Below are 12,695 nucleotides of genomic sequence, written 5' to 3'. Positions count from 1 at the left end.
TCATATGAACAAAACCTTTGCACTCATAGCACTGGATGAGGGGTTTCTCATTCTTGCCCTTCCTAGAGGATTCAGATTTTCTAGGGGCTTTGTTCTTATCCTTTTTCCTATATTGGAGAAGCTTGATAATCTCATTAGCTATGAAGGTTAAGTCCTCATCCTCATCCTTATCTTCATCTTCATCTTCAGAGTCATCACTCTCTTCCTCTATACCCTTAAGAGCCAAGTTTCTACTCTTTCCACCTTTTCCCATTAAACATAATCCCATCTCATAGGTTTGAAGGTTCCCTACAAGTTTAGTCAAAGGAATTTGATCAATGTCCTTCACTTCTTCAATGGCAGTGATTTTGGCATGGAATATTTCAGGTAAGGACCTAAGGATTTTCCTAACAATTTTGGATTCTACTATAGATTCTCCAAGGTTGAAGGCAGAATTCACAATATCTTTGAGTTTAGCATAGAACTCATCAAAGGTCTCATCCTTCTCCATCCTTATTTCTTCAAAACTATTAATGAGTCTTTGAGGCTTTATAGTCTTTAGTGTCTTGGTACCTTCATAGGTGGTCTCTAGAATGGTTCATGCTTCCTTGGCAACTTCTGTGGATGATATTTTCTTGAATTCCTCATTGGTCACCCCACTAAACAAAGCATTCAAGGCCTCACTGTTGAAATTTGCCACTTTGATTGCTGCTTCATCCTAATCCACCGGCGCTTCCTTTGGCTTAATCCAACCAACTTCAACAACTTGCCATGCTTTTTTACATAGATCCTGCAAAAAAACTTTCATACAAACTTTCCAGTATGCATAATTAGTGCCATCAAATAAAGGAGGAATCAAAAGAGATTGTCCACGATCCATGACAACGGGGATCAAGGATCACACTTAGGATATTAATCCAATCAAAGTGAACCTGCTTTGATACCACTTATTAGGAAATTTAGACCCCCGTTGATAGAATTAATAAGTTTTAAACCCAAGTTGTTAATTAGATTTATTATGAATAAATCTTGTTAAAACAAACAAACATCAATATCATGTCAATATCATGCATAGTGGAATAGTAAATAGGACAAGATATGATAACCCAGGAAAACAAATGAAACAAACTAGTTTCACAGTAAAAAATCTAGGAGGAAACCTTCCTGAAAAGCAATTCACTATAGTAAAGAGAAGTTTCAAATCTAGTACAAAACCTTTGTCCCTAAACTCTACAATCCCCGTAGATGAATTTACAACAAAAACCTTCTATCGCTTCAGAACCTCTGAACTCTTCAATATATGATGCCACCCTTTTACACGAATCCCAGTACATAACTAACTCTAGCAACTTGAAGATGTTGTTGGCTGCAAGGTTCTTCACTTCATCAACAATGAAGATCAAGTAATACTTGGTTACAATATCCTTTGACGTAAAAACGCAGTATCTTCTTTCAGAGAGAATAAGGCACTAGGTCACTCAATGCATGTGTTCTCCATGTATAATGGCATTTAAAATAAGTTTTATATATGTCTAGAGTTGTGAGAAAAGAAACTCTACATATACATGTCAGCTAGGGCCAAAAATCAGATCTGGAAATTCTAATTTTGTAGATCTCGACAAATTCAGCTTCTGTCGAGTTTCTTTCTTAAATCTCGATAGATACCGTTTCTGTCAAGGTATTTGTCGAGTTTTAATGAACAAATTTTCTTCACTTATTTCTTGGTCTAATCTTCATGGCTTTAATACTTGACTTGAACTCTTGTTTCTTGAAGTACTAAACCCATCATAGATCTACCCAATTACAAGTAAAGTGCATTTTGTCAAAAAATTAACCAATTATATAAAATATGTCTTTAACATACAGTAACCTACTTGAGGTTTGAAATAATGCTAAAAACATCTAAAACTTCTTTAAAATGTCCAATTTGGTCCTTTAAATATTAATGGCATGTAAGGCCATTTGTGCATTAGAGACATAAGAGAAGAAGAGATGGGAGAATGAAGATCCACAAGGGTAAGATTTGGCCAGGCAAAGTAACAGAAAATAGAAAGAGAAAGAGAGAATCAAGTGAGAAATAGAGGAAAAAGAAAAGAAGAAAGAGATAGAGAGAAGGCCAAGGGTGTGGAGGTGTGGTGTTAACTGTAAGGATAATAAGAAAGAACAGAGAAAAGATATTAAATAAAAAAAATTCTTTGGGTCTTAAACAAATGCTATTACAAGTAGTTTGTCTTCAAGGACCAAATTAATTATTTTTAAGAAATTTTGGATGTGCTTGACATTACCCTAAACCTCAACATAGGTTAGTGTAATTTACCCTTTTTTTAAGAGAGATTCAATTTGATTTCTCTTTATTGTGAGATCACCAATTAGTTTTTGGTGTAGGTGTAATTGAACTCCAAATCAATGTTATGAATACTGTTTCGGAACCTGTTTCATTTTTCTATTGGAATAAAATATTTCGGTACCGACTTATTTCAGCGTATTGTTTTAGACCGTTTCGGATTACCACAAATAAATAAATATAAATAAATATATATATATAATGTAATATAATGAATTTAAAATATTTGTTTTTTTTAATTCTCAAATAAAGTAAGCATATGATTATTAAAAAATCATTTGTTGCATTTTTTAAATAAAGTGAACATGTTGAGTAATTAAAAATTTGGAACATTCATGAAATTTAACCTTTTCCATTTCCCGTTTCTTAAACCTACACGCGTGAACCTCTCCATCTCTTTATCACCTACCCCATTTATTTCCTTTGTTTTACACACTTCTCAATGTTCCCATTCAAGAGTTTCAAAAGTCTGGAGCCTCACCGCTCACCAGTGCTTTGTCTCGGTCTCTCCTCTTTGTTCTATTTTTCTGTTTCTTCTTATTCTTTCTTTCTCTGCAATGTTTGTTTCATTTTGTTCTTCATTATATTTTTTTCATCTTGTGTTTTTTCTTCTCCGTTTTAAATAGAGATAGGGGGAGTGCCAAGGGATAATCAGGTGGTCACATGACCACCCTGAATTTTTTTTTTTTTTTTTTTAATATACGGTTAAAAAATTTTGAATTTTAAATTAATATGGGTCTTTTGACTACCCTAAAAAAAACTTGACCACCCTAAAAAAAAAATTGAACACCCTTAATAAAAATTGAGTCATTTAAAAATAAAATTCAACCTCTCCAAAATTTTGGTCTGTTGAATGTTGAACCAAAAAATTGTGAAAAATGCCATGTTCACAACATTTTCGTCACAAATCCTAATTAGCAGATTGTTACGGCTTAACAGAAAATTAATTTCAGTGGTAAGTTCAAATTAGAATCAGTAAAAACTTACCACCTATGCTTTGTTGTGAAAGTGTTGCAAAAATATTATAGACGTAGCACTTCTCAAAAATTGTCCAAACAAACAAATTAGCCTAAAAACCCAAATCAAACGTTTAATTGTGATTTTATAAATTGTGTTTTCAAATGGAATATTTTAAAATTGCTATATTTTTATATATAAAAAAATGCACACTTTTCAAATAGGTAATTTGTTAGTGCTTACTTTAGTCTTTAGCCAAATTTGTTGGATTTATGTGATAAATTTTTTCAAAAAGATAATGTATTTTATTTATATTATTACTTCTTCTTTTTTGAGAGAGAGTTTCAACCTATGGCGTCCGCTCCTGATGATAGCTCTTTATCATCAGACCAAGATACCAATCAGTTTTTGGTGTAGGCGGGGATTGAACCTCAGATCTCTTATACAACCATCAGAGACTTTACTAGTTGAGCTAACTGGAACTCACTATTTATATTATTACTTATTTAGGCAATATGTTGGTAATTGAATAGGAGATCAGTAGCATAATAATTGTTTGGTTGTGTACATTGAAAAAAATGTAGCAAATAACATTGATAGTGAAACTATCATATCACAAAACGATTTCAAAATATAAAAACATGTGAAATGAAATTTTAGAACTTTATGTATTTGCATATGTTTTTATTTTGTAATGTTAATATATTCAAGTTTTATTTTTATTAATTTTTTTTAATAACCACTCTGAAAAAAATTCCTAGAGTCGCCACTGAATAGAGACAAAGGCAGTGGATCTATTTATTATTATTATTATTTTTTTGGGAAAGGCAGTGGGTCGGACTAACTCAGACATCAAATTTAGGGGGAAAAGGCCAAAAATTCATATTCCGAATCTTTAATCTCAACCGATATTGACCGAAATGCTTGGAATAGCCCGAAATGGGTCGAAATCTCACCTGAGGTGGAACAGGTGTGGTCGCTATTCCAGTTTACTCATGGTACAAGATATTCCAGCCAGAACGGAATGATATTAATAACAATGCTTCAAATCTCTTATTCAAATACAAGAAAGTTTACCAGTTAACCCAAAATTTTAATTTTATCTTTTAAAATAATTTTAATAAAATAAATAAGATTCATATGTCATAAGTTGTAATAAGTAAGTTTGAAAATCATCCTAGTTTTATTTATTTTTTAATTTTGATAATTCAATAATTGGAAAGCGGAAATTTAAATATTAGATATCTTCATTAGAAATACCAAAAGGATTTGCCTTATCTCCAGTACTTTTTTAACCTTTTTTTTTAGAAACAAACACACACACACACAAGCGGAGAAAGAAAGGGGTTCTAACATAAAGGTACACCACAACTCCACTCAAAAGTCATGGTCTTTTTTAACTAGAATCTCATTTTGTTTTAATGAGAGACCGCCACCTCACCCACTAACTAAATAAAATGTGGAAATTAAAACTCACTTCCACTTGTCATTGTATATTTAAAACAAAATGACATGTCCATTTAAAAAAGTATTGGAGGTAAACTAAACCCATACCAAAATATGCTAACTAGTTAAGCTACACAACTCTTGACTTATTTTTCCCTTTCAAATTTGTTGTGGACAAAGAAATTTATTAATTGATGTCTTTCTTTATATGCCATACATGATACCATTGTCATTTAAGTTTTTCAAAAGTTACCAATTAAAATTAGATTCGTGAAGAATAAAAAATATTCTGGCATATTAAATGTGCTCCAGATCTGCCATATTTTTTTGAAAGTGCTAGAGGTACTACTACTTTTATTACAATAACAGAGTTTGGCTTCAACAGGTTGTCAATGGGCTGAGTCGGCCCGGCCTAGCCCATTTTTACTTAGCTTATGGGCACAATGGGCTAGGCATAGTGGGCTATTAACTAGTTAACGAGTTGGGTCGGGCTAGGTCAAAAGAGAAAACTACAGCCTATTACCTAAGGGTCATTAAATAACCCACGGCCCACAACCCGACCTAGAAACCCGACGGCCCACCATGCTAATGTGCGGCCCGACCCGTTATTATTGAGGCCCATGGGTAGTCCACTAGCCCAGTGGGTGAGGCCGTGGGCTAGTTTTTATGCCCACGGGTACTCGGTGGGTTAGCCCAGTAGCCCAACCTGTTGCCCAGCCCGTTGGCCTAACCCATTGGCCCAACCCATAACTCATAATTCATAACAAAAATATATAGGAAGTGTATGATGGATTGATCTTGAGATATTATAGAGGAATTTCTTAATAAAACTCCCTAAACCACTAAAATACTCAACTCAAAGTAATTGTGCTAAACTTAGTTTACTAAATATATATTTTTCTAGTAGTCTAGTAAATTTGAATTAACCATTTGACTTTTTTTTTAATTAAAGATTAAAAAAAAAAAAAAAACTATTTAAAGCCTTAAATAAAAAAATTAAATAGGTTTCCATCAACAAAACAAAAAATTAAATAGATTTGACTGTAAAAAAATTTGTAATTAAGTATTAAATTCTTTAATTCTTTCCTTTAAAAAAATAGATTGATTATTCCCTTATAAAAAATTGATTCTTTCCTTATAAAAATAATAAAATAATATGCTAATACAAGCCCATGGGTAGCCCATTAGGCTCAACCCGATAACCCAGCTCGCTAAAAATAAAATGGGCATTACCATGGGCTAAGGTTTTTTCTTTCGGCCCAGCTCGACCCAACCCGTTAACTAGTTAATAGCCCATTATACCCAGCCTATTGTGCCCATGAGTTAAGTTAAAATGGGCTGGGCCGACCCAACCCAACCCATTGACGACCCTTCCTATTACCCTGCCAATGGGCAATGCCCATTTTGTCTTTAACGGGCTGGGCTATCAAGTTGGACTTAATGGGCTGCCCATGGATTTGTGTTATCATATTATTATATTAATTTTATAAGAAAAGAATCAATTTTTTATAGGGAAATGATCAAATTTTTTTTTTATAGGAAAGACTCAAAGAATTTAATATTTAATTACAAATTTTTTTATAGTCAAATCTATTTAATTCTTTGTTTGGTTTATGGAAACCTATTTGATTTTTTTTTTTTTAAGGCTTTAAATGGTTTTTTTTTAATCTTAAATAATAATAATAATAAAATGTCAAATGGTTAGTTCAAAGTTGCTAGACTACTAGAAAAATATATATTTAGTAAATTAAGTTTAGCACAATCACTTTAAGTATCTTAGTGGTTAGCACTTGGGGGAATTCTCTTAAGAAATTCCTCTATAATGTCTTAAAATTTATTCTTTATACACCTCCTATATATTTTTGTTATAAATTCTGAATTATTTAGTTAGGCAACAGGTTGGGCCAACGGGCTGGGCTAGCCCACTGGGTGCCTATGGGCATAAAAACTAGCCCATGGTCTGACCTACTGGGCTAGAGGGCTACCCATGGCCTCAATAACAACGGTTCGAGCCGCCCATTAGCCTAGTGGGTTATTGGGCTTTTGGGCTTTTGGGTTGGGCCGTGGGCCATGGACTATTTGGTGACCTTTAAGCTATCAATTTGAAGCCTTAAGCTCCAACCAATAATATGAAGATGGCATTTGTACCTGTCATGTGCAATGCACATGATTCACTTAACCCAACTAACCAAGTGAGTCATGTGCAGTGCACATGACAAGGCACATGTTATCTTTGATCTTTCTATGCGTGATTGGAGCCAAATATTTTACTTACTACAAATGCTTTATGAACTAAGATGGCAGCTTAGGTTTCTAATGACATATTAGCTATTCATGAACAGAGCCACGTGCCCCCCAAATGTAATATATATATATATATATATATATATATATATATATTAGTATATATATGTAGGTACTAATTCTAGCAATTTGATTCAACAAAATTGCACATGGCCCCCCTTAAGGATATCATTGTTCCTCTTAAAAGCCATAAAAAATTTTATAAATCTAAAATTGAAAAATAAAATTAGAAATCCCCAAAAAAATTAGCCCAACAAAAAAAAAAAAAAAAATCACCAATAGCAAAGTTAAAGAAAATTTAGCCCAATCAATCAATTTTAGAAAGCCCATCCTTAAAAAAAAAAAAAAAAAAAAAAAAAAAAAAAAACCAATCTATGAACTAAATTCTTTGATTATTTCATCAAATTCCAACTATGAATATTATAAAAAATAGTATCTCCCACGATTGAGTCTAATTAATATTGAGATAGCAAGATGATAGAGGTAGAGAGAGATGAGATAGGTAGAGGGGAAAGGGAGAGAGATCAAGTTGCATAGTTCTGACCATAGAGTTGGATTTCAAAAAGAGATTAGAGAGGTATAGAGTTTGGTTGGCTTAAGAAGAAGAAGATGAGAATGGGACATGGGAGAGAAAAGAGATGAAAGAGAAATAAAGTTTATGTGTTTTAATTGTAATGTCAAAATGTGTGGGTCTCAGGCCTTTCAAAATATTTACCACAATGTCATTCAGTATTGTTACTAAAAATTTGAAAACTACCCCAAACATGTTCTTAAAATACAATGTTTAAATACTCTAAATTGAGATTTGTAACTCAAATGCTCTTGATCAAACACATTTACTTTTAGGGCCCACAACTTTCATGTTTAAACCTTGAAAACTATTGTTTGAGCTCACATACAAACATACCCTAAATTTTGTCTATTTTTTTGTGTTTTACTTTATGTTCCACTAATAACAACTTGCCATGTGTTTGGGTTTTTTTTTTTTTTTTTTTTTGTCATTTTAAACTTCGATTATTCTATAAAGAAAGTCAAATGGATATAAACATGTTATTATTGGTGAAATATAAAGTAGAATACAAAAGGTGAGATAAAAGATTTGTATTCTCTTTTTGTTTAAAAACAGTATATTATTGCCAAAAGCCTTGTAGCTGAATTGGCACCTTCCCATGTACAAAGTGCTTGGAGGTCTAGGGGGGAAAATGTTCGAGCTGCGGGGTTAGCAGCATGTTGTAATTATTTCTCAAAAAAAAAAAAAAAAAACAGTATATTACTGTTTAATTAACAAAAATCAAATAGTAATCTACATTAATTGCTTTTGTGGAATTGCTACCAGAAAATAGGTAGAGGAAGGGGGTGAATGTCAACCAAGCAGAAAGAGTTTTAAATTTTTGACAAACTCCTTGGGCTTTTCTAGGTTGACTGCATGGCCTGCGTTCTTGATAATGACCAACTGTGCATTTTCCCCCACATGCCTACTCCAAATATGTCAAAATTCACTTGGTTAGTTGGTTCAGAAAAAGTAATGGACATTAAAATTCAAATAATAAGCTGAAACTTTTGCATTACCTTCTTAATCTGTACCCCAATTCCAAAGGGAATATCTGATCTTGCTCTCCCCAAATTATTAGTGTGGGCTGGTTTGAGAGACAACCAAAAATTTTGAGACAATGTTAATAAAATGAAGCAATAAATTAATAAAAATAAGTGTTGTGATACTATGATTGAATAAGACACATTACTTTTCCCTCAATACACTCGATAACTTTAATATAAATATATATATATATATATATATTTTACCGTACAAAATATATACATATATATTAAAGTTATCATCCTTAGAATTAAATATTTTGCTATAGTAATTCTATTATGCCATGAGGCTTATAGAGTAGAAATCCTCCCACTATTTAACAATTGAATTATTATTATTATTATATATTCTTTTTCCAACTCATTAAGAACAATTCTCATATAAGCATCTAATGTACGTAGCACGTTGGCAGCATAGAAGCAAATTTAAAATAAAATAAAAGAAGAAGAAGATTCAAGACGTCTGTTATCATTTATGACTACTAATAATAATAATAAGTGGTTTTGGCAGCAATGTAAATAGAGTCGGTCAGGAAAACCATTTAATAAAAGAATTTGTAATTTTGTAGTTATCATCCCACACGATAATGGTAACGGCATAGAAAAAAAAATCCATGTTTTAAAAATTTACATAACAAGATAGAATTATATAGATACTAAAGATATGAGACAAATTGATTTTTTTTTTTTTGGAAGACATGAGACAAATTGATTATGAGCCTATATATTTAAGTTTGAGATTCCACAAGTTTACCACTTATATCAATAAAGTTTCTCTCAGGGTTCATTTTTTTTTTTCTTTTCTTTTAATGTTTATTGACATTAAACACGCTTTTCATTAAGTATGAATAAGAGTGAACAAGAATGATATATGATAACCTGTTTGATCACAGGAAGGTCGGAAAGTGAACGATCTTTGAGTACTGTCTGAATCAATTCTCTCCTTTCTTCAACAAACCCTTTACACATCACCTGTCCAATTTGAAAATAATAAAAACTCAGCTTTCTTAAAACATGACATTTGCTTAAAATGAATAGTTGGTTATAATTATTAAATTATTTTTTTTTTCCTAGCTGAGTATAGGTTGAGGGAATCCAAACCTCAAATGGGGGCCGGAATGTCATCAGGAACTAGGCCAGACCCTAATCGGAAATTCAGACTTACTTTCAAAAGCATTTAAATTTAAACAAATTAGATGTCACATTTTCAAGCCATTTTTGGTCAGTAATGCAATTTGAAAAATACAAAATAGCTTCTTTTTTGAACTTGACTCTTTCAACATTTGACATGAAACTCACCTCTTTAACAGCCAAGTTCGACTTGAAACTAGTAAAAAGAGGTTAATCTTCTAGTAAAAGTTTTGAAACAACTCTATTTAACCAAACCATTTTAATTTTTTTTTTATTATATGAAAAAATAAAACATTTTTATAGTTGTATAAATTTAAACGTGATTTTGTCTTACAATATTGAGAATGGTAAAAACTTAACTTTTTACTAAAAAATCTACTGTAAATTAAACATTTATACTGTTTTTATAATATCCTTATAAATTTATTCTCATTTATAATTTTTATTTTAAAAAATATTTGAACCTCTCAAGTGTTTGAATTAAAAAGGTTTAACTTTTTTTCTTTTGAGAGAGGGAGATCATAATTTTTAAAAATTTTATTATTTTTGTAAAGGGGTTAAAAAAATTTTACAAGTGCCCATCACCTATCACTCTATTTTCATAACTTCTTACTCAAAAATGGTGGGACCAATGCAGAGAAGGCTGTTAGGATTTGTTTTCAACTCTTGTTTCCATCACTCAATTCTCTAATTTTTGAATAATGAGTTAAAAAACTAAAAACAAGTTTTGGGTGTTTTTTAGTTATGAAAACTGAGTTATGATAGCATTCTTGTAAATACACACACATTGAGGGACCCACAGTCAGAGCACTTCTCAGGTCCAGTCACAACTTTTGACTTCACACCAACGGCTCCATCATGTGTTGAACCTACATGATCACTTCACTCCACAAAAAGTGATGAGTGGGTCCCACAAAGAGTTTGGATTTTGGAATTATCAGAAGTTGTAAACAAGTGCCAAACATGCCACTTTAAGAAGTTAGAGTATTTTCAGTGATGAGTAATGAGTGATAAGTGATGAAAATTGAGTGATGAGTGATGAGTGAGAGGGTAATGGGCATCCAAACAAAGCCGCTTTCAGGGGCACCTGAAACGATGTCAACATACAAGTTCATCTTATTTCATTTCTATTAATTCTCCCCAATTTGGAAGTAAAATTTTCCTTTCTCGAGACAATGTCTTGCTACAATATTAATCCATTTAAATTTGAGAGATGCTACGTCTACAACATTTTTACAATAAATTACAAGTGGTTAGTTGTTATTGGTTTAAATTTGAAACTAACACTAAGATTACTTTTTTGCTCTAACAATAACAACCAGTAACAACCTGCCATTTAGGATTTGTCGTAAAAATGTTGTAAACATATTATTTATCTTTAAATTTTGGTCCATGATTGTCGTTTTATTGATTTTGACATTTGGATCTTTATGAATGGAAAAGAATACTTTCTTCTACTAGAGAGTAATCACTAGGGATGGGTTAAAAAACAGGGGAACGACAAAGCAAAGTGTAATGCCTACATTAATCAATTGATTTATCGAGCTAGAGAAGAATGATTTCATTCTTTCCAGTCTTAATATGTGTTTGATAAGTTTATTTTAAGCCTTATTATTTAATACATAAAAACTTGATATCTATATTTAGAGTCCCCAATAAAGCTTAATTTGGTGACGATATTGGCAAAGCTTAACTATAGTATATTATGCTAAAACGCCTATTTGAAAGGATCTAATAGCTCAACCCAATTAACCAAACCTCAAAATTTTCCATAAACCTATACAAAATTCCATTACCTAAACAAGCCGAGACAATATTCATAACATAAAGTGAAAGAGAAACGTGAAGAGAGTCTTACATTAATGAAATCTGAGAGGAACCAAGAGGGCATAAACCTAGCTTGTTTGACAAACGAAAGGCTTATCAATTGCCTTAGCTTCTCGGGTTTTTGTGGTAATAAAATGCTTGCAGCCTCATCCAAATCCGAAACCTTAAACAAACCATCCTCCATATCCTTCTCCTCTAAGCACACACCAGCACAACACAACACCACCCTCTCCACAGCCTCTGGAAACTGCGCTGCCATGCTATACCCCACAAACCCGCCATAGCTTATCCCAACCAAGCTCATTCTCAGCACGCCATGCGCCTCCATTAGCTTCATCACGCAACTTGCTTGGAAAGACTCGGTACGCTCAGGCCTAGAAGTGAATGAGCGGCCAAAGAAAAGAAGATCCGGGACATAGACGTTGAACCGTGTTGTAAAGTGGCGGAGATGCTCCCCATATTGCCACATTGCATTGGCACCGAAGCCATGGATGAGAAGCAACGTGGGCTTGGAATGTTTATGGATTTTGGGGACCCAACAATGCATGACTGTGCCATCCCCCAGATTTGTAGTGACAGAAGAGAGGCCTGCACTGGTGAAGGAATAGCGGTAGAACCAATCCCTTGAAGCTGTAAAACTAAACCATTTGGACAGCTTAATGGGAGACATATATATATATATATATATATATATATGGAAAGATTCAAATCCTGGGAATGATTTAAATATGGATTAAAGATTGAGAATTGTTTCTGAATCTGAGGAAAAGGACTTAAGGAGCTTGTTTTAGTTTCAGTATCAGAACTAGGAATTAGCAAATGATGACAATTTGGATGTGTGGGAAAGAGAAACAAAAGGTTGATAGGGAAAGTTATTTTTAGTAATTTTAGTTAATGTTGAGATGGCATATCGTACTAGGATTTCGGAATACATGCGACCATAATAAGGTAGGAAAATTAAGGAGATAGAGATTTGGCTCAACTGGATTTGGTAATAAATTCACGTGTCCATATTTAAAATGATATAAAGTTTAGACCTCTATGTCAATTTTTTTAATTAGCTGCCCATCATATGTCACATGTCACTAATGATTATGATTTATCATTAGAT

At 32.5% G+C, this 12,695-nt stretch overlaps 1 protein-coding gene across 1 annotated transcript; it reads right to left on the bottom strand.

The window, feature by feature from the left end:
* Nucleotides 1-8,339: 8,339 nt before the first annotated feature.
* LOC115967240 (monoacylglycerol lipase ABHD6) lies at nt 8,340-12,359 on the bottom strand. Its single transcript, XM_031086299.1, has 4 exons — nt 11,616-12,359; nt 9,506-9,598; nt 8,600-8,667; nt 8,340-8,505 (listed from the first exon to the last, which is right to left on the bottom strand). Exons 1-4 carry the CDS (start codon nt 12,252-12,254, stop codon nt 8,394-8,396), a joined length of 912 nt encoding a protein of 303 aa, XP_030942159.1. The 5' UTR covers nt 12,255-12,359; the 3' UTR covers nt 8,340-8,393.
* Between the last annotated feature and the right edge of the window lie 336 nt (nt 12,360-12,695).

The sequence above is a fragment of the Quercus lobata genome, chromosome 11 (assembly GCF_001633185.2).
Source record: "Quercus lobata isolate SW786 chromosome 11, ValleyOak3.0 Primary Assembly, whole genome shotgun sequence".
Taxonomy (NCBI): Eukaryota; Viridiplantae; Streptophyta; class Magnoliopsida; order Fagales; family Fagaceae; genus Quercus; species Quercus lobata.
This window is presented reverse-complemented; position numbering and strand designations above follow the sequence as displayed.

What these genes read in the sequence shown, in the direction of transcription:
- LOC115967240 (XM_031086299.1), bottom strand. Translation starts at nt 12,254, where the DNA reads ATGTCTCCCATTAAGCTGTCCAAATGGTTTAGTTTTACAGCTTCAAGG. An exon ending in TCCTCTCAGATTTCATTAAT is followed by an intron (nt 9,599 to 11,615) that starts GTAAGACTCTCT and finishes CAAATTGGACAG; the next exon opens with GTGATGTGTAAAGGGTTTGT. An exon ending in TTGGGGTACAGATTAAGAAG is followed by an intron (nt 8,506 to 8,599) that starts GTAATGCAAAAG and finishes TATTTGGAGTAG; the next exon opens with GCATGTGGGGGAAAATGCAC.